General features: G+C 46.0%; 1 protein-coding gene across 1 annotated transcript in view; it reads left to right on the top strand.

The window, feature by feature from the left end:
* The window catches only part of PRKAG2 (protein kinase AMP-activated non-catalytic subunit gamma 2), a 240,642-nt gene that overhangs the window by 56,004 nt on the left and 163,554 nt on the right, over window positions 1-21,084 (top strand). Inside the window, exons 2-3 of the mRNA XM_044424712.1 lie at window positions 7,461-7,532; window positions 19,434-19,716. Of these exons, the coding sequence (XP_044280647.1) occupies window positions 7,461-7,532; window positions 19,434-19,716 (355 nt within the window). The remainder of the gene's footprint in view (window positions 1-7,460; window positions 7,533-19,433; window positions 19,717-21,084) is intronic.

Here is a 21,084-nt window from a genome sequence, read left to right as displayed (position 1 = left end):
CAGATTCGAACTGGCAACCTTTTGATCAACCAGCCCAGCAGCACAGCGGTTTAAACCACTGTGCCACCTGCAGTCCTAAAGAGTAGGCTACACTTACAAAAATGTGAGTTTTATGTGTGCTTTGACTTGTAGAACAAACATGTTTATTAAGAGCTCCCAGCACTGGCCAAATAATGGGCAAATCTGCTTTAATCCATTTCTATATTGGGCCAGCGCTTCACTGATCTGTGGGTGCTTTGAAAGTAAATTACGCGTGCTTTTCTCAGTCAAGAACAGGTCAGCCTGGGATGAAAAGGAGTTACTGTTTACTCAGAGTCAAAGCAGTGCATAGGAGACCTGCCTTAATGAATCACTCTGAAGGTTCACTTACCGCAATGGGCAGGAATCCAAGATGGCAGAGAAGACCTTTTGCATCTTGTTTTTCCCTCCAGGATGAGGTTAAGCTGACAGGCAGTGAGTGTCTGGAAGTCACCCAGTTAGCTTCATGGTGTCACATCGACCTGCAGTTCAAAGAGGCTCGGAAATCAGTTTCTTGTCAGGGCAAATAGGTTTATTTACAATTGAATGCATGGATCCATGGGTGCCTAAGAAGGAACACCCAATGCTAATTCCATTAGGGTTATATAGAATACACAAAAGGGGAGAGAATACAATACATAGGAAGGTGATTGGATACTTTGATATGGATAGGAAAGTGATTGGATACACCAAGTCACAGCACCATAAAGAAAAGTTACATTTCACTCTAATTAGATGCCTTTGACAGGCCTTCTAAACTAAAGTTACCTTGAACAGGCTGGCCAAGTTAAGTAAACAAAAAGGTTACATGTGTGAACTTACAGGGCTGCCTATAAAACGCAGAGATTACACTTTGACAGTTACCCACTAATGGAGTGGGGTCATCTGGTCTTCACCACCAGACGCCGAGGCCTCTTTTGATGTGTTTATTTATTTATTTAAAACATTTCTATGCCGCCCCCATCGCAACAAAGCCTTGGAGCGGCTCACCAAATGGCAAGGCAGTGAGGTGGGATGGTGAGAATTGTTTTTCTGAGTACAATGGTAGGGGAAGAAGAGAACCTGCATCTCCTGAGTCCCAGTCTAAGACATTAACTGCTGCACCGCACTGGCGGATCATACATTAATGTCATAATTACTATGTTCTAGAAGACATGCAGCTACTAATTGCTTGCGATTGTCAGTTGCTGAACTTGGATCACATTTTAACAAACCGAGTGTCACATCGCCCATCAAATTCCGCAAGGATGCACATAAAGGAATTTAAGAAGGGCGACTTGAGGCCATCCAGTAGTTTTACGTTTTGAGTTACGGCTCTTGTCCGCTCTCCGGTTGGCTACACTGCTGGGAGTTGTAAGCCAGAGAGCTTCCAAAAGGACCATCAAGTTGAGGGCAGGTCACAATCAAGGCAGTACATTTTGGTGCTTTGTTAATGTGCTTTCAAGTCATCTTCTATTTATGGCCACCCGATGACAGAGGGCCCTTCGAATGACCAGTCCTTGGAGCCCTGCTCGCTCTTTCTGAAGTACAATTTCCACCTCTCGCTGGCTGCAAATAATAGATGTGGGAACCAGTCCTATCACCAGGTTGGGCAAAGCCAACCTATAGTCTACTGGTGTTTTGGGTATCAGTTTTTAGGAACCATTGCCTGCCTCCAAGCTGACAGTGTAGAGTAGAACTTACCTGGCTTTTTTTAAAGCTCCAATATCTGGAAAAACTGCAGTGTTTAAATTTTCTGGCTTTCATTTTGACTCCTTTGAACAACCTGAATGCTTTTTTAACTATGCAGTCCTCCAAGAAAAACCAACAGAAATTCAAAAATATTATTTGAGGCAGCAGCGTCTTGCTAAGTACAAACTGGGCATGTGTGAATGTGGATTTGCATCTGTTGCTTCCGCCCACTCTCTAGGAGTCACGCTGAAAGTTAATCACCCCAATCCAAGCATCTGACATGTTGTCACTCTTGCAACACACACACACACACAGAGGGGGGGAGAGTTAATGACAGCGAATGGAGCATGGGAGCAAAGAGAATAAAAAAAGTGATTTTGCAGAAAATTCTTGGCATAAATCAGAAGAGCCAAGGGGGTTTCATAAACCCCAATTTTGCATCGAAAGTTTGCAGATTTTAAAATCAGGATGCAACCATTTGCATTCTGCCAAGATCAGTTTTTGTGGCCTGTACCATATTATCCATAATACTTGGCTCAAGGCCATGCCTTTACCCTGTATCACAGGCAGTGAGTAGAGCGTTTTAGCTGTGAAATTGGATGAGGTTATAGAAATAAACAAGCTACCAGCCTACAATCCATTTGCCTCATCACAGAATAGCCCTTGATTATGAATTCCTTTGTTGGTGCAAAGAATAAATTGCATTGTCAGCTTGGGAGCAAGAGCAGAGCTATGGAACAGTGGTAAAAACCATGCAATCTGTTAACCACTCTGAGCTATAAATGCCTGAAATAAATAAAAAGAAGAATGTGGATCACATTAAAACAACAGCGGAGCAAGAGGGTAGGTGATCTTTGGAAAGAAGCAGCCTATGGAAGGAGTACATTTTCACCCGTCAGTTATTTATTCCTTGCTTGCTTGCTTATTTATTTTTTTGGAGTTTTGGTATGCCGTCCCAGTCGCATGAGCCTCAGGATGGCTTCCAACACAAACGGCTTCCAACAAGCTGCTGCTCTCCTTCCCCTTGCTGGACTCCAGGAGCAGAAATAAGAAAAGACTTGGGCAAAATAGTATAAGGGGAGCGGAGGGCAAACAGATTGAAGCCCAATCAGACAAGAGAGAGGTGAGAGAAGACAGATCAGGGAATGGGGATTCAGCCTGTGTTGAATGGGGTTATGTGCCCCTTGAAGACCCAGGTTGCCTGCCTGGGTAGACTCTTGTGACGCCACATCTGCATGCCCAGGTTTTGCTGATGGCTGAGGTGCATTCAGATGGCTGGGGTTGACACAGCAACAGCATGTCTGTCAGGAGATGTCAGATCTGGCCATGAAGACACGTGTCTTTGCTGTACCCTCTCTTAACGACCCTAATATTTTCTCTTTTGGCTATTATAAAGCAAAGCAAGCCACTAATCTGAGTTTCCCAGGGCCTGGCAGCCGCTGTCAGAAGGCAGTTTTCTACCCTGAATTGCTTCTGTAGTCTCTCCATCCCAGAACTTCAGTATGTTTAATCTCCGTTTCATGGTTTAGCTTCATAACTGTTTTTCAAAGTCATGAAATTGGTTTTGACTTGTGTTATTTGATATGTCTCTTTCTGTAAAAATATGTATTCAGAACCTGAAACGTGTGTGCAGCTGATTAGATCAGATGGTAGGCCTTCTATCCTCTGTTGATGCTTATGCTGGGGATCTCGGATGCGCTGACCCTTTTCTGTGTGTACAATATTTTTTAATGGTTTCCTTCTGTGCTTATTCAAGGCTGCAAGCCCATACCCACGTACCTGTGAGCAAATTTCAATGAACTTAGAGGGACATACTTCTGAGTAGACATACTCAAGAGGGCCATGCTGTAGGTCGATGACAAAGCTTCCATGCACTCGAGAAGATACTGTGTATTTGACAAGAGGGGTCCTTCTATTTTCTCATAGCAAACAGTAGTGGTTGACCATAACCTTGCTAGTAGAAACCATCAGCCACTGGCTCAAAACTGGGGTGTGGGGTGGGGGGATTGCTGCTACTGGAAATCATCATGGGGGAAGAGAGGCTGCCTCAGTCATCGCCTTGCATGCAAAGGGTTGCTGATTGGCTAGCTGATCTCATAGCACAAGGGGAACCTGGCCAATCGGTAGCTACACAATCCCATGGAGTTAACTAAGGGGTTCCCACGACCCTTGCTGGTTACTGGAAAAACAGGAACTCTGCTCCGTTGAAGTGGCCAGTGGTTCCTACTATTGCCATGGACAGCAACTGATCTGCGCAGATACAGTAGCAAGTGGAAATCTACTGAGGTGGGCTGCCAGGACCTCAACTTTCCCTCTTACAGGGGACCTGTCAGCAAGTTCTTGGACCCAGCCCAGAACCTGAATGCCTGTTTTGGTGGAAGCCAATGTGCATTTGCACGACAGGGGCTAGTGCGGCCACTGTGTCCATTCCTGCAGATGTTTGATCTGGTCATGGTCACACTGGGACTGTATCCCATTTGCAACATGCTGCACGTGAAGCTGCCCTTCAGAAGTGTGCAGAGAACTTCAGCTGGTCCAAAATGCTGCAGCCACACGAGATTCCTTGGCACAGGTTACAGGGTGCACAAGATTCCCTTTTTATAGCACCTTAATTGGCGGCTTTTTGGAACAATTCAGTGCTGAGGAACACCTTTGAAGCCCTATGCAACATGAAACCAGGTTTTCCAAGGTACCACCTTCTCTTCTATGGACCTACTCGGCTTCTCTTGGGGGGCCCTTCTCAGTCCCATCACCACTGAGGAAGGGGAACCTTTTGTGAGAATGTAAGAGAGAACTTGGGTGGCTAGTCTCAGGCTTGGGAACTACACGCCAGGCTGGTTCTGTTCTTGTCCTTCAGCCTGTAGGCCAACCTGTTTTTATTCAGGCAAGTTTTTGGCCTGCAAGATAGAAAGTTGTCTATGTATGTTTTAATTGGTTGGGTATTTCTGCTTTATTCCTTGTTGTGGTTTAATCATCTGTTGTAGGATTTTGTTTTTAGTGAGAGTTTTATTATTGTCGGCCAAAGGTAGGACACAGATGAAAGCAATCAGTAGGTTTGGTTATCACGTCCACCCCTTCATGCTTGTTTCTAGGCAGGTCGCTGGGTGGGCATTCTTCGATAGGCTAGTTTTGGTTCAAGGCCTTGAAACTGCTGAACCACACAGTCAGTTTGGTTGGAAAGGTGACTTGCCTGTGGGTGTTGTGGGGCAGAGAGGGCTTGCACTGGCTCCAATTTTCCTTTCCTAGGCCTGGGTGGGAATTTGAACCATAGCCAAGGAGGGGTTTTGAACTCTGTGAATTCAAAGTTTGGTTCTGTACGCATGCTAGCTCTCATCAAGTGCTTACTAAATATGGACATACTACAAAACAATGCATTGTTCATTGAAGATAAATTCCACTAGACAACAAGCAAGCAGCTGGTGCAAGAATGTGTTTGCAATTTATTTTCTTTAATTAAGGACGACTTGGGCATATTTTCTCATAAGTGAAATTTTCCTGCCATCACTCAAAGCTACCTGATTGACACTCCCCACCTCCTTTGGCTTTTTGTTAATTATTGTTAATTAATTTAAAAAGAACATGGTTCCTGCTAATGGAAATATATTGAACTGTGGCACGGAAGTATCGTCTGCTTTGAATTTAATTTGGAACATTGCATTGATGGTCATCTTTTGCTCTGCATATTTTATGTCTCCTGCTCTGTATGAAGAATTCTGCTAGTGATAGAATATGTAATAAATTTACACGGGCATTAATTGGTTATGTTGCACTTGTGCAATTTGGGAACAAGCATTGGTGGAGTATGAAGATGAGTCTTTTATTAAAACTAACATATTGTGCTCATCATGCATTGGGAGCATTCTGAACTAGAACCTTCTAGAAAGAGAATGAGCTGGTGTGAACGGCTGCTTATAACTGACTGCAAAGACGGGGAGGAACATAGAGAATACGCAGGTATCATATATGAAAGAATAGGTTTAGATCTGTTCTTTAGGGATTAGAGACTCTTCTGGTGGGAAGGAGAAGTCCAAGCAAACATTTTTGTTTGCCTGCAGGGTTAATAGAAACCCTACAATGGTGAGGAAAGTTGCAGGATTTGGTGTCACAGCTACGAAGGAATAGATGGGCCCAGGGGTTGAGAGTAATCATTACTCACCTTATCTGAAGTGCAGGTTCGTCTTGTGCATCATCAAATCCATACTTTGGTGTTTCAACAGAGGTGAAATGTTTGTTTGTTTATTTATTTAAAACATGTATACTGTCTAATATTTCAATGAAATCTCAAGATGGTTTCTTTTCTAAAACAATGATAACAACACAACAGCACTTCAATAAAAGAGCAATACACAATAAATAAAATATATAATAAAGCCATTCAAATGTTAAAATACTAGGAAAATAAAAAGGGTTTGCCTTGATGTCTAAAAGAATTCAGAGTTGGTGCTAGGCGTAGCTCATTGGAAGCAAATTCCATAGTCAGGGTGCTACCCCTGAAAGCAGAGTGATTCTCCCGGTTGCAACCTTGCTAGCCTCTTTCAAAGTGGGCTTCCTGAGAAGGGCCTCTGCAGGTGATCTTAGGGTCTGGGCAGGTATATGTGGAAGGAGGTGTTCTTTCAGATATCTAGGCCCAAACCATATGTCAGCATTAGCACCTTAAATTGAGCTGGACTTCAATCAGTAACCAATGGAGGTGATATAGGACTGGAGCTGGTAGGCACTGGAGGATTCGGCAATGTCAGGATGGTCGCTGTGACGTTTGATCCTGTCTTACCAAGCATTTTCCGAAGGATGCCTGTCTTCACAAACAATAGTTTTACAAAGGAGTATTCTTTCCTCTGCTGCCATCCTCCTGATTCTTTTAAATTCGAAACCGAAACAGAGAAACAGAGCGAGTCAGAAGGGGTCTCCCGGGCCATCTAGTCTGACCCCCGGCTGCAGCTGGCTCCGCTCATGACATGCCCACCATGTGCATGTCAAATCTCCTTAGGATCATCGCATTCATGCCAGAGAGCAGGACACTCAGACGCAGGTCCGTGGCCCAAAGTCTCAAGACTCCGCTCTGCTCTCCTGGCCGCAGCGTGTTTCCTCGAAGTGCTGGCTGCTTCGTGCTTTTGCAGCTTTTACATGCTTTCTCCCCATTGATAAGGTAGAAACGCCTCTCTTACGGTGTCATTACAGGCAGTGAGAGCATCAACCTAATTGTGCTAGTATATGGGGAGGAGGTTTGTGGTCCACGGCTGGGCAACTGAGGACAGTTTCGGAGAGCATCCTTGTGCTTTGGGCTCGGCTTCCTCTTCTGCCATCGGCCTGGGCAAGCTGCTTCCATTTTAGCCTCCTCCTTTTGCCTGCTGTCAAACAGGTTTCTGCTGGGTAGACAAGCGTCGTATACAAGTAGTAATTTAGTGTTTGGAGGATTAGACTCCACCTAATTAACAGACTGTTACAATTTTGTTAACTGTCTTGGGTATTTTATATGGGAAAGCAGGATAAAACATGCTTTATTGGAGAGAAATAGAAATAGAAGGGAAAGGGGGACAGTCAGCTCTTCTTCAGTCATTGTACTGCTAAAAATGGCCACTCTTCCATACTTCAGAAGGCAAACATTTTCTGTGTGGGGAGAGGGGAAGCTCAGTATGCCATTCAAGGCAGCTTTACGCTGAAGCGGCTCTTCTTTTTGGAACGTCCTTATTCATGTTTCTGTAGAGCAAGCAGCGTGCCCCTGGAAACGCTTTCACAAAAGGCGGTAACTCTCCTTCTCTTGTTTCCTCAAGGATCTCAGCTCCTTTGCTATGCCATTCCTGGATGGAGATGTGGACACTACAGAGAAACATCCTTCAAGGAAGGTAGGATTCTCAGAACCCCTCCTTGTTGCACACCTCAGTGAGCAAAGGCTGGTTGAGCGTCTCCTTGGCATCCTGAGATGTGTTTCCGTGGTGCCCGGTAGCCCCAGTTTTGCCCAGCTCACCAGCATATTTCAGCGTGGAAGTCCCTGCAAGGTCACAGGCCCCTCCCAGTGCTCCAGATCTTTGGGGCCAGGCGAGACGCCCCCCCCCCCCGAGCAGGGCCCATCCGTTGCCTCCACCTGCTTTTGCTCCTCCTCCCCTTTCTTCATCGCTACGTCGTTTGGCTGACGGGCAGGGTGCCGAGCAGTCGCATCTGTGGCTTCTCCGTTTCACCATCCCTGCTGTCTGGGCCAGAGCAAGAGGCAGCAGAAACAGCAGCTTGATCTTGGTTTATGTATTATATTTTCATACCACCCCACAGAGTTGTTCATGGGTGCTCATGATTTTGGGCAAGCAGGCCTGTTCCTGATTCTGACCCTGACCCAGCTCCTCGTAAAAACAAGCATGCACCACCATCGCTTGCAGATCTTGTGGAACGGGGACACCTTCACAGATCTGTTTAAATCTGTATCCAGCAGGAAGGCATAAATGAGCTTCTCGCAACATTTCTACCTTAAAGGTCTACATTTACCCTTCTGCAGGCTAAAAGGGTGCAGGTTTCTCATTCCAATCCATGCATGGGCCACAGAAATGTAGGTTAGTAAATGATGGATGTCATCATAATGCATGGACTGGAAACCCGACGTTCCACATGAAGAATGCCCTTCTTGTTCCCGGGAGCCTAATTCATTACACAAATGAGGGAATGTTGCACATACTTGCTAAACTTGCAGGAGTCTTGTAAGAAACAGACAGGCAAAAGTTTAGCCAGGGGAAAGAAGAGGTGATTCACTGAGCGATAATGTCTAGTCAAGAGCAGGTGAAAAAAGAGAATGCCACGGCTCCTATCCATTAAATGCCCCACCTAGAATCATCCAGGCAGATGCTTCTTTCATGTCCTTAAGCAGCAGGTGGAACCGGATCTCCAGAATAACTTTCCTTTGGTTTATAATTGATGGGTTGGCATTATGTTAGTTTTTGGCTTTTATATGTCTGCTTCAATTTACTGCTTAGCAATTATATCATTTTACTTTAAGGTGTAGTGCAGCCTTTCCCACCATAGCACACCCTAGATGTTTGGGACTTCAGTTCCCATCAGTCCCAGGTAGGAATGCTGAGGATTACACCCAAACATCTTGAGGGCACTGGATTTGGGTGACTAGCATGGGCTTTTTTAAAACAATTGCATTTTATGATTCTCTCCCAAGAGAACCCCTGCAGAGTTGGTTTGGTTGGATAAAAATGCAAATATGAATAAAGCAATAGATTTAATACTGGGCAAACTGGAAGTTCTTCTCCCGTCACCCCAATAACTGGAACATCACCGGAACCAACAGAATCTGTTCACAAAATTTATGGGGGCTTTCCCCCTTCATCGTCATTGCCAGTGAGTGCCTTCCATAAATTTACTGCAGTGTTCTATTTTCTTTGAAGAGAGAACCCACATTTCTTTGATAGGCAAACTCACAATTTCCCTAAACCACAGAAGTTCTGTCCTCTGGCCTCAGGAATAGCGCGAATGGCACACGACACACTCTGGCCCAAGGAATGAAATTACATCTCTTGAAAAAAGGTGAAAAAGTAATTATTACCATTTAATGGAACGGTTATCTTTCTTTGGCCTACAGTAAGCTTAAGAGAACACCTCAGTTCCAGTTCATTCCCCTGTTATTTTTCCAGCATTTGAAGTCCTGGTTGTCATCTCCCAAACGTCCTGTAATGATAAAAATTATTAACAAGCCGTTGGTGTGGATGGCTCCTTATTATCCTGAGTTGCACAAGCAACTGGCTTCTGCATTCATTTCTCTCCAGAATGGAAGGAGACTGTCAAGGATCCCCAGCTTTTAAATTAGCGCCATTGTAGGTTTTGACGGGCACTCAGTATCTCTCCTACCACCTCCACTTCCCTCTAGCCGATAACTAGAATTGCTGTATGTAAGACGGAAGATCTGTAACCTGTTGCTTCCTTCAAGCCGCTGGTAGCTAGGTAAGCATCAGTATAGGAAGGCATGTGTTGTGCTATGCCAGGGGTGGCCAGACTTGCTCAGCAGAAGAGCCACAGAGGGTAAATGTCATAGATCTGAGAACTGCAAGCGGGTGCCCCTGAGTTCCTGCAGCAGCGAGTGGCGAGCCGCAAATGAACTCAAGGAGCCGCATGCAGCTCCCGAGCCTCAGTTTGGCCACCCCTGTGCTATATTCTGCCCTGTTCTGATGTTGAACTTGATAAGGTGCCCAAGAGAAGAGGAAGTTTCAGGCTGCTCCTACAATGTCTACAAATGAAAACCTGAAAACCTCTGGAAGCCGATGAGCCCCTCTGGCTCCGCTTTTCTGTGAGGAGTTGGGAGTCTGAAAGAAGCAGCGCTGCAGCCGAGAGACCACTGCATCTTCTCCACCAGGTGTTTTGGCTGCACGGGGAGGTGGATGCAGCAGTGCATGGAAGCGGTTGGTTTCTCAGGGGACGGAGGCTTTGGAAGCACACGCGGGCTTGTAGCTCAAGAGACCCTGTCCTGGAGGCTGGGCTCCACCTCTGGCCTGGTTGGTGATGCTGCACATATTATTCTGTTCCTGGAACGGCTGGATGGCTGGAGTTGCCTGGCCTTCCATCTCTGAGTCAGAGCAAAGGCCGAAGTCCCAGCGTGGCTCCTCACACCGTTCTGTGCCCAAATTAGAATCTTACGCTATGTGTTGCTTTGGTGACCCCACCTCAGAAAAGGCATCAGGGAGGTGAGGAAGCTGCAGCAGACGGTGACTAAAGTTAGCAAGGGGACCACACTTTTCCCCCACGACAGAAGGCTTAAATAATCATCATCATGGTGCCAGCATGGTTAGGATGCTGGTTTAGTACTCGGCAGTTCTGAGATTTAGTCCCCACTCAGCCAAGAAGCTCACTAAGTGACTGGGCCAGTCACAGGCACTCAGCCTAACCTACCTTGCAGGGTTGTTGCTGTGAGGATGGAATGCGGGGAGAACCTGGCAAGCCACCTCGGGTACCTTGCAAGAGGAAGGAAGGCGGGGCATTAATGCAATGTAATCATCGGGATCTTCGTGCAATATGCATTATTTCTAACACACTTTCTGAACATTGAGCACTGTCAAATGGGACACCGATGCTTACATAATTTACCTTATCTTCTGTTGTACCTACATGTGATGTCCTGCTGCACAACACGGAGAGGGGGCTGGCACAATCAGTCCACCTAAAAATAGAAGCGTTGCTGCGTCTTTAGTATTTGGGAAATGCTAAATCCTCACAGTGGGCTCTGCTACACTAAATGACCTGCTAGAAATGGCTGTGGAGTGGACTTCAGAAGCACAGGATGCTACCAGGGGGTTGTCAAATCGGTCTACAGGGAGGAAGGTAATCAGGTCTCAAGTTGGCTTTGCAAGCTAACAGCAAACCTGTAAGTCTGTCCTGGTAGCAAATAGGCAGGCAGTGTATAATAAATTCCATAAGTTAAATGTGAACTGTGTGAAGAAGTATGTTTGTTTTTCTTGAAACTGGAATCCTGCATTGATTCTGGCTTAGCATATAGCACACACACACAAACACACCATTTTAATAATTATAATTCTATATAGGATGTAGCTGCCTTCCACAACGGTGCCCAACAGGTGTTTTGGATGGCAGCTCTCAGCATTCCTCACTGTTAGTCATGCTGGTTGGGGCTGATGGGAACTGAAGTTGAAAAGATCTGCAGGGTATCGGATTGGACAAGACTGGAATATAGGAAGCTGTGTTCTACGAACCCCTTCCGGGGTTCCAGCAGGGAGCCATGGCACTTCCCCCAGGTTCTTGCACTGTAAGAGCAGGTATGAAAAGTCCCTTCCCCCCTCGCAATACCCTCAGAGGGACTTTAGTGCCCCATTCACTGTGGTGAACAACTGTTGTAGCAGTGACTGAAAAGGGGGAAGGGGGACCCTTGCAGGATCCCATGCAGCACCAAAGATCTGAAGTTCAAAACCCACCGTGTTCCGTCAGCTTGCGGGCTGGAAGAACTTGGATCATAAAATGTGAGTGATTTCCCCAAGGTGGCAGAAGGCACTCCCACACCTGGCCAGCTCCATTTATTTTAGTGGGGTGACATCTCCTCACCCTCTTTGTCGTTTCCTGCCACTGCATTGTGCAGGATCATTATAAGTGCACGGCATACTGGACAGAAAACGGGCCCTTAGCTTTCTATCTTTCAATTTTATAACTTCTTTTGTTCCACCAGAACAAGAAAAGTAATCCAATTAAATTTATCAGAGAGCTTCTCATTAGGTACCCCTGCAGAGGCAGAAAACAAGTAAGGGCTTTTCTGTCCCTAATTGCTTCTGTCCTCTTTATGAAGATGAGCTGCAGAAGGTGCCTTCTGTCTGCCAAACCCAGTGGGCTGCTCCAACTGAAGGTGCTTCAGTTGGGGGCTCCCAGTGCTGCCGATCAGAAGGCCTTTGCAGCTTTTCCGTGCTGAAGGTTTTTCAGGCCTTCCCCTCTTTAAAGGAGTTATTTAAACAGTGCGGAAACATGGGAGGGTAAGAAGAAGAAAATAACATCTTTACTAGGGACGTTTGAATCTGTCTTCTACCTCAGGTCTGCACAAGCCTGTGATTAAAACACAACAGTGTATACAGAAACGGGTGGGGGGTTTTGGTATGTGTGTTTTCCTATGCATTTATTTACTTATATGCATTTATGTAATCATTATCTTTGTGCATTTTTAAGTGTAAGCATTGTTTCAAGTACTTACGTTGCTGAAATGCAGTTTTATGCAGAGTTTTCACAAATATGCCTTTTGTACATACATTTCATTTGATATGTATGTTGGTTATCTGTGTGGTCCAACCTGCTCCATAGCATGAGCTTCACTGGAAAGCTCAAAGAATGGTATGCATTGTACAATTCCCCGGGGAATTTTGGCTATTGGGAGGTTCAGAAGTATGACAAAATCAATCAATTAGCATGGCAGATTTCAGAATTTATTTCTGCCTTGGCTCACTAGCTGCAAACTGAGTATCCAGTAAAAAAAAAAGCAAAATTTTTACTCATGCCTAATTTGAACCCTCCATTAAGTCCTTCAGTACCTGAGGGTAATGTGCCTGTTTGGAAGGAAGGTATTTGGAGTTCTCCTCCTGAAATGGACTTGGTTCTGTGGCTGTAGCCAAATCGAGGACTGTGCTTATTGTCATTTGTCTCTCATATCTCATTATCCAGAGTCTTGTACTATCTTGGGATATCAGAATTGTCAGTTCTGGAGCATCCCTGCCTGCAGTGGTTACAAGCAAATTATGTCGCTGTTTTGTGAAGACTAAGTGCTAACTTTTCCCCTCACTTTATTCTCCACTGTCGTTACGGTTTTACTGTGATTGCCTTTGGCTGAATACAAAGGTCTTTCCTGGCACTTATCTCTGAGATTTTTAAATGGGGACTTTCTACATGTAAGCCGTGTGCTCTGCTCCTTAGCTGTTACCCTTCCCCTAGTAAATAAGTTTGATTCAGAGCTTATGATACTACAGGGAGGTCCCTTAAGAAGACCAAATTCCATGAAATAGGAACTGCTAGCTCACAATATGCCACTCTGCATTCCTAGAAGATTGGGTAGGAAACAGGTTAGTGAATAATAACAAACATTAAGGAGACTATAGGGATTATGGACTAAGAGGGATTTCAGATGTAATCCCAAACCATAGTTTAGCGTTAGCTGCTCAGGCAGGGGTTTGCGCTTGTTCTGCATTCTCCCTCTCTCTGCAAATCAGAGTCCAGGGTTAAGACCTGGATCTAAGTGGAAGACATTACTCGCTTTGTGTTCTGCCCAAAGAACAGGGAAATGGGCTTGTCTCGTCTGTACCAGGTTTGCTTGCTTGTTGGAGAGCTGTGATTTTCGATTGAGTTCCTCCACTGCTCTTTCACCCCTTGGGACAGTGCCAAAGAATGCTAGGAACATACCTTCCTGGCTGATATATCTATAAAGCCTTCAATTTTGTAAGAAAAAGACATTTTAAATTCTGCAGAGTTGACTCATACCTTGCATAATGCAAAATGCTGAGCATGAGACAGTTGGAGGTTTTAGAATCAGATTTTCTGAGGGCAAAAATTAAGCACCACCTTGAGCACATTAAATGCTTTCAATATTTTCCCCTTCATGGAGATAGCAGATTCCACTTTCTCATCTCCGGATGCAAATAGCATTTTCTGTACAAGACTGGAGAGCAAGTTATTTAATCTGTGGCTGTGAAGAACACGAGGAGCTGCTTGATAAGAAAATTCCTGCATGCAGATAAAGCTGTGCTTGTACCTGGGAGGGCTCGTCTGCAGAAGCAGGTTATCCTGGCAGTCCAAGATGTGGCACACACATGCGACGCATTCCACATACCCCACCCCGTTGCTCCGTGCTTCTCCATTGATATCCTATGGATTTCCCAATCCACTTTCATAACAGATCCCCCGATGCTTGAGGTTTCCATGTGCATGCATGTTCTAGCCTAGCAGTGTTGTAAATGTTAGCAGGAGTGGCTTCACAGATTTTCTTCCCGGCCACAGTGTCTTTCTCTTGGGAAAGTACAGAGAAGGGCAACTAGAGTGAGGAAGGGGTTGGAACAACTCCTTCATGAGGAATGGTTACAACAACTAGGATTTCTTAGCTGAGAAGAAGGGCATGTAAGGGGAAAAACGATCGAGGCATTTAAAATTATAAATGGTGCGGAGTGGAAAACAGTTTTCTCCACCTTCCATAATACTGGACCCCAGTGGGGTCACCCCATGAGGCTGACTGGTGGTCGACTGGGGACAGATAAAAGGAAGGACTTCCGCAGAGCACACAGGGAATCGATGGAAGGAAGCAGTGCTGACCAGCAATTTGGACCACTTGAAAAGGGGATTATGGAGTGTGCTTTTGAGTAGTCCAGCCACCGCAACTGGTTCTTTGGTTTATTGTGTCATGTAGACCCAGTGAGATTGGCTTATGTGAGGGCGAGGGTTTCCTTTTTCCTTCCTGCAATGCATCACCTGCACTTGCATCCGTGTAAGGGTCCGGGGGGTGGGTGTCTAGGTAACATATAATGCTCCAGGATCCAAGAAACAAGGCAAGCTTGTCAAAGCCAGAATCCAATTACCAGTCCAAATCACAGAATCATAGAACAGCAGAGCTGGAAGGGGCCAGAGGGGCCAGTCCTCTGCTCTTGCAGGACACTGAGTTACACCACCTCCTTCAGGTGACTTTTTGAATGCCTCCAGCAAGGGAGAGCCCACAACTTCCCCATGTAATTGGTTCCATTGCGGTACTGCTCTGACGATTCTTCCTGGTGTCTGGTCTAAATCTGGTTTCTTTTCACTCAAGTCTGTTATTCCATGTCCTGCACTCTGGAATGAATGGGAAGAGCTCGAGCTCTCGTCCTTCCTCTCTGCAACAGCCTTTCAGGTACTTGCAGAGTGCTATCGTATCTCCCTCAGTCTTCTCTTCCTGAGGCTGAACATGCCCAGTTTCCTCAGCCTTTCCTCACAGGACTTTGCCACCAGTCCCTGAGCCATCCTTGCTGCTCTGCCCGGTACCCTTTCCCCCTTTTCTGAGTCTCTTTTAATCTGTGGTGCCCAGAACTGGACATAAAACTCCAGGTGAGGTCTGACTGGAGCTGAGTATAGGAGAACAAGTTCTTCACATGTTTTGGAAATGATACTTCGGTTAATGCAGCCCAAAATAGAATTTACCCCTTTCACATTGCAGGCCAAATTGCAGAATCAAGCAGGCCAAAGCCAAACCAGGAGTCCATTGAACCAGAGTCCAGGAAACAAGGGGGTAGTCAAACACAAGCCAGAAGTCAAGAGCCAGGGAGATCATGAAGGAGCGAGTACCTTGGAGCAGGAATAGGATCCAGGAGCAGGATCCACTCCCAGCAAGAGGTGCAGTACACTGGAGACGTGTGTTGCTGAGACAGCTTCTGGGGGGAAGAGCCAGCTCTTGAATAGCTTTCCCCTGCCCCCAGGTCTCTCAAGTGGTGCTTATGAGGGCCCTGGCAGCCGCAGTGGAGTGTGGGACAAATCCTGCAACTAGCAGGGCTGTTGTTATGATGCTTGGCCAGCAGGAGAAGCCCTGACGCTGCCTGCCAAGTTCCTGACCATCAGATTTACGCTTTGGAGGCACAGCTATCAGCCATATACTGCATAGTGCAAAGTGATCGGCAACACTAACTCCATGTAATCCAAAACGCACAGGCTTGGATATGCTAGTTCTTCATGCTCTCCCACAGAATCAGTTCCGGCTTTGCCTCTTTTTCCCTCCTCCCTCCCTTTCCGTCCTCCCCTCCCTCCCTTCCTCCTCCCTCTCTCTCCTTGCTGCCCAGCACCTGCGGGCACCCACCTGCTGCTCAAGGACAAGGCAGGGGTTTCAGGATTGCTTGTTTGTAAGTAGGGCTGGTGGTTAACTTGGACCCTCATATCCGAGGGACTGGGTATAAATAGTCCATTTAATTTTACAGCTATCTCACTTGGTGTCCTGAACCGCAGGTTATCTGGGGACACTATCATACATCAGTCTGTGCTGAAGAATATTGCAGGGAGAAAATTCACCCCAAATGGCATGATCACTGATATTGTACTTTGGCACGGTGGCTGATAGCGTGCCATTTCTATAATCTCACAAGTGCAGTCGTGGTTCTTATGGCTTGTGGAAATATTAATCATTTCCCCCCTTCCTTAGCCCACCACACTAAACCTTTTGCCTCAAATGAAAGAAATCCTTTCTGGCTCTTCCTTTTGATCTCCGAATGAAAAGAATGATATCATGCAGTGATTCTTCTGTGCTTGTGCAGCACTGTTATTGAAAGCTGCCCTGATAAAGGAAGATGCAGGTGCGGACAGGTGCGGATTGGTGGCAAAGCAGTCTGAAATCTGGGGAGCTGTGGGAGTTTCAGCACCAGCACAAAACATGTCGTAAGCCGCCCCGAGGCTTCGGCAAATGGGGGGGCATAAAAATGTTTTAATAAATAAATAAATACATCTTCCTTTAGGGATATATTTACTTACCAGGTTTGCAGCTTAATATTCATTCCAACTTCCCTGTGGACTGTTAATTCTGTACTGGGATCTAGGAAATATTTAGAAAACCTCACCCAACGACAATTCCTAGGCTTATTTTTCCTAGGCAGAGGAACCCACACAGTTAAAGTTAAACCCAGCATAATTTGTAGCATATATATACTAGAAGCATCTCAAAACAGTTCTAACTTTTGGGACTGGGGATATACCACTCTGGACTCTTGGTGAAAGCTAAAGACACGACAACAGCAATATTGGAGTAATGCTGTGCATAAGGGCCTCTGATGCTTACTGTGCACACTTAACCCCCCCCCCCCCCGCAATCAGAGGGGCAAATTAATTGTGGCTAAGCCAAGACCCGTTCCTTTCAGTAGAATTAATGCACCTCTTACTTAGTTTGCCTCCAGCCCATTGGGTGTCAGTGCTAGTTCTAATACGATGCACTGGGCTGAGTCCTTAAGTGCTTGGAAATGAACAGTTCTTCACATTACATTAGCAATTAAGCCACCCAAATGAGCACTACACTTTTAATTTAGTTCATGCAGGACCTGCTGTCCTACAATTTCACTTAAGCCAAGATGTTTACTTCTTCCAGAAATGTAAACTAAACTTTAAAAAAAAAACCCTTAACTGTCGGTTTTTCATGAAGAAGGCTTCAACGTCCAACACGCACAGTTTTGATTTGGTGCTGCTTGTCGCAATACTCTTGTCCCTGATCCATTGTGTTTTGCCTTTTCTCTTTTTAACATGAAATTTATTAAGCAGAATGTTTTCCCCCCAGATATAGGATTTGCAAGCAATAAGAAAACATACAATTAAACATAGAGGAAAAAAACCAGAACAACAATTGCTTAATCAACAGAAATAGATTTTTGCCTGCAAGTATTACAGTTTAAATGAGATTTGTAGGCATGGAATAAGTAGTCTGATGGCAAACTTTAGATTGTAGGCTCTTTGGGGCAGGGATGTGCCTCTTCCATTGCATCCGTGTGCGCACCGTTCTTGGGAAGGCTCACCCTCTGGGCCCGCACCGTTCAGCTGCTTCGCAGAGCAGTGCGGGCAGGTGGAGTTCCCGCTCTGCCAGCCCACGGCTAGAATTTCCTCGACCGAGTCCTGCTTTTGCAGTGTCCTTATTTCGCCCCCTGGTGCTCAACCAGCTGAATGGCGCGGGCCGTGAAATGCTTCCGTGAGCTGGCGGGCGCAAGTCCGTGCGGCTTTTGTTCCTGCACTGGAGAACACTTTGCTCCCTTGGCAGTGAAAGGATGTGCCCGGAGCAGTGCATAGAGACAGACCGCAGCCCTGGAATCCTGCGCCCGACCTTCGAACAGCTGGGAGGGGCTCACGCGTCTTAAAGCCACGGCAGGCACTTGGTGGGTTTGTTTAATTAAGGGTTCAATATTGCCCAGTAAGCATGGGAAGGCAAAATCGATAAAATCCAGTGCCAGTGGGACAGTGAGTGCATATCCTTGTTTGCAATCTTAACATTTTCTGTGCTCCTTGTCATTAAGGTAAATAATTAATCAAAATTATCTTGCCTGAGGTGCTCTGACTGGAATGATTACTGCAGCAAACGTATCCAGTTCCATTCCTCTGCCCTCACTTAATAAGTTCAGCCCTAAATCCGTTGAAATAGTTGTGCTGAGATAGTTGTGTGCCCATCATCTTAATTTTTCTTCTCCCTCCTTTCACGCTGCCACGCCCCAGGATAGGTTAAGGTGGAGATCAAAAACCAGGAGTGTTTTTCAGTTCACTGAAAGGAAATATATTTCAGTTAAAACTAACTTTCTCTTTTTGAAAGGGTTGCTACGGTGCCAGTGCATTAATATCCATCTCTCCTGAATTTTAGTGCTCTTTGCCTGAATTTGAGGCCTGCGCTTGCGGCTGATTATATGCACGATGCTTGAAAGCAATAAGCACAGGCGACGTTACCAGCTGCATGGTGGGCAGAGTCTGTCCAGGGTCTGTCCCACCCAGCATCCTGCTTGCACAATGGCCAACCCGCTGCCTGCAGGATCTCACGAGCAGAAAAGCTGTGCAACAGCTTCTTCTTGTCCAGGTTCCCCAATAACCGGTGCACATAAGCATACTGCCTCCGCCGCTGGGGGCAGCATATAGCCGCTGGGACTACCAGCCATCAGCAGCCTTCTGCTCCATGAAGAAGGTCCTCTCCCTCCTCACCCAACATTCATGATTCCAGAACTGGGTCAGTCATAGCTTCACTTTTTATGTTGGGAGGTTTGCATAGGAAGCCTTTATAGGAAAAGTTTGCTCACCTGAGATATGCAAATTCTTTGTTATCGTATTGATGCCAGCTTCTGCATAAACACTGTTGCCTGATCATGACTCATAGGGAACCTGAGGCCCTGGTGGGCTTCCAGAAACTGCTCTTTCGGGATTGTTTGCAGAGGGAAGCGTTGGGACTGATGCTTTTCAGGCAGAAGGATACACATTCCATCTCCAGTTCAAAAAATCAGAGCAGGTGTTGTGGGAGACCCAGAACAGCCCCTGCCACTCAAGAGCAGACAAAGCTGTGTGAGATTAACAAATTAGTCTGACTTTTATCAGGTAGCTCCCAGTGTTGGTGGAAAGTCCAATCTGCCCTGGAGGGACTTCCCGTCAGAAGCAAGAGGGATTTGGTTTGAATTCTTTCCATTCTGCTTTCCATTCTTGGCTAGGCAGTATTTCAGCATGTCACATTCCGTGCAGGCGGATGCGTGTCAGATTAATGGCTCTGCAAAGGTAGACTCTGAGTGAAAAAGCATCGAGTTAATTGCTCCTTTCTCTGTTCTTTGCAGGCAGAAGAAAGCTACTGCGCTGGCAGTCCATCCAAAGGACTTTTCTCAAAGGGTCTTCAGAACCGGCCTTCCAGCCCAGCCTCTGCCCCTGTCAAGTCAAAACACAGTCCGGGTTCACCCAAAACAGTGTTCCCTTTCCCGTATCAGGAGTCGCCGCCTCGCTCCCCTCGCCGCATGAGCTTCAGTGGCATCTTCAGGTCCTCCTCCAAAGACTCTTCCTCTCCAGGCTCTAACCCATCTACCTCCCCCGGGGGGATCAAGTTCTTCTCCAGATCAAGAAAAAGTAAGGCATGGCTCATGTTAATCCTAGCAAGAGATCATGGGCTTGACCCATTTTTTAAAACCTGCAATAGCAAAGTAAGTCAGCCAGAGGAGAGAGGGAGGGAATGCCGGTGGCTTGTGATTTGAATTTCGAATAAGATACTTCTGACACATAGTGGCCTGCCCTACTGGTAGAAATATGCAGACGGCCAAGCCTGCCAGTGGCTACTAGCCAAGATGGTTGCAAGCACTGCGTTCATCACCTGAGGCTCTCTTCCACATGGCCTCACCAAGGGGAAGGGCTTTCTCAGTGGTGGCCCCAAGTTGCGGAACAGTCTCCCTGACACAGACCACCTAGTGCCTGCATTGTTATCTTTTTCAGCACCAGGATAAGGCCATCTTCTTCTCGGGCATTTGGCAGCATGAGCTTTTAATCAGGTCCTGGATTTTTCTTCCAGATTGTTTTTGGTGTGTGTACGTGTCATCAGTTTACATGTTCGTGTGTAAATAGGTTCTTATACTGTAATCTAGTTTAATGCTTTTTTAAATCTTTGTGAGCCTCTCAGAGAGCTTTGGCTATTGGACAGGATAGAAACTGAGTGAGTGAATGCATAGATTCCAGAATCAGAACTAGGGTGAATCTCAGTTTCTGGGGAGTAGCAACGAGGTTCCCACAGGCAGAGGTGGTCTAGGGCCGAGGTCTTAAATGAAGAGGTGTGGTCTTGCTGCTCTGCCTGGCATCTGATCTTCCCAGATTAATTGGCATTTTGGCCGCATGTGCTCCTGCTGCCTCTCAGCACCTGAACAGCTCAGCCTGAGGTATTTTTCTGAAAACCCATGCCCTCTTCTCCTGCCCCAAGTCCCTTTTGGCAAAAAAAGGGGCTGCCTTCAGAGAAAGGGACCTTGAAAGATACACACAGAGAGAGGGACTGTAGGGCAGATGTAAATTAGTGCACTTAAACTTGAATTTTCCTGTGGGCCTCAGCCCTGGTACCTAGCGCCACTTGGGCCCATCAGCTGGCCACTGTGGAAAACACGATGCTGACCCTCAGTGGCGTTTGACCTGAGAAGGTCTTGAGTTCTGCCTTGGGTATTTCTGAGTATATAGATCAGAGGGCAGGAAAGGGTCTCTCTGTGCGTAATACCCAGAAGAGTTTTAGTCAGTACAGCAGGTCCCAGCCTCTGGTGTTATACGTTTAAATGTTTGTATGCATATGGTTTTATAATATATGTTATGGTTTTCAGCCTTTGTAAATCACCCAGAAGGTGGAATAGAAATGTAATGAAGGATTGAAAATGCATTTTCTATTTCAGCCTGCTCTGTTTATTATGGTTGTTTTGCTGTAAAAAAAATTAGAAAAATAAAAGAAAATGAATGAATGAACAAATC

This window comes from Varanus komodoensis, unplaced genomic scaffold (genome assembly GCF_004798865.1).
Source record: "Varanus komodoensis strain SLA01 unplaced genomic scaffold, ASM479886v1 scaffold15, whole genome shotgun sequence".
NCBI lineage: Eukaryota > Metazoa > Chordata > Lepidosauria > Squamata > Varanidae > Varanus > Varanus komodoensis.
Note: the sequence above shows the minus strand (reverse complement) of the source record. Positions and strands in the feature narration are given on the sequence as shown.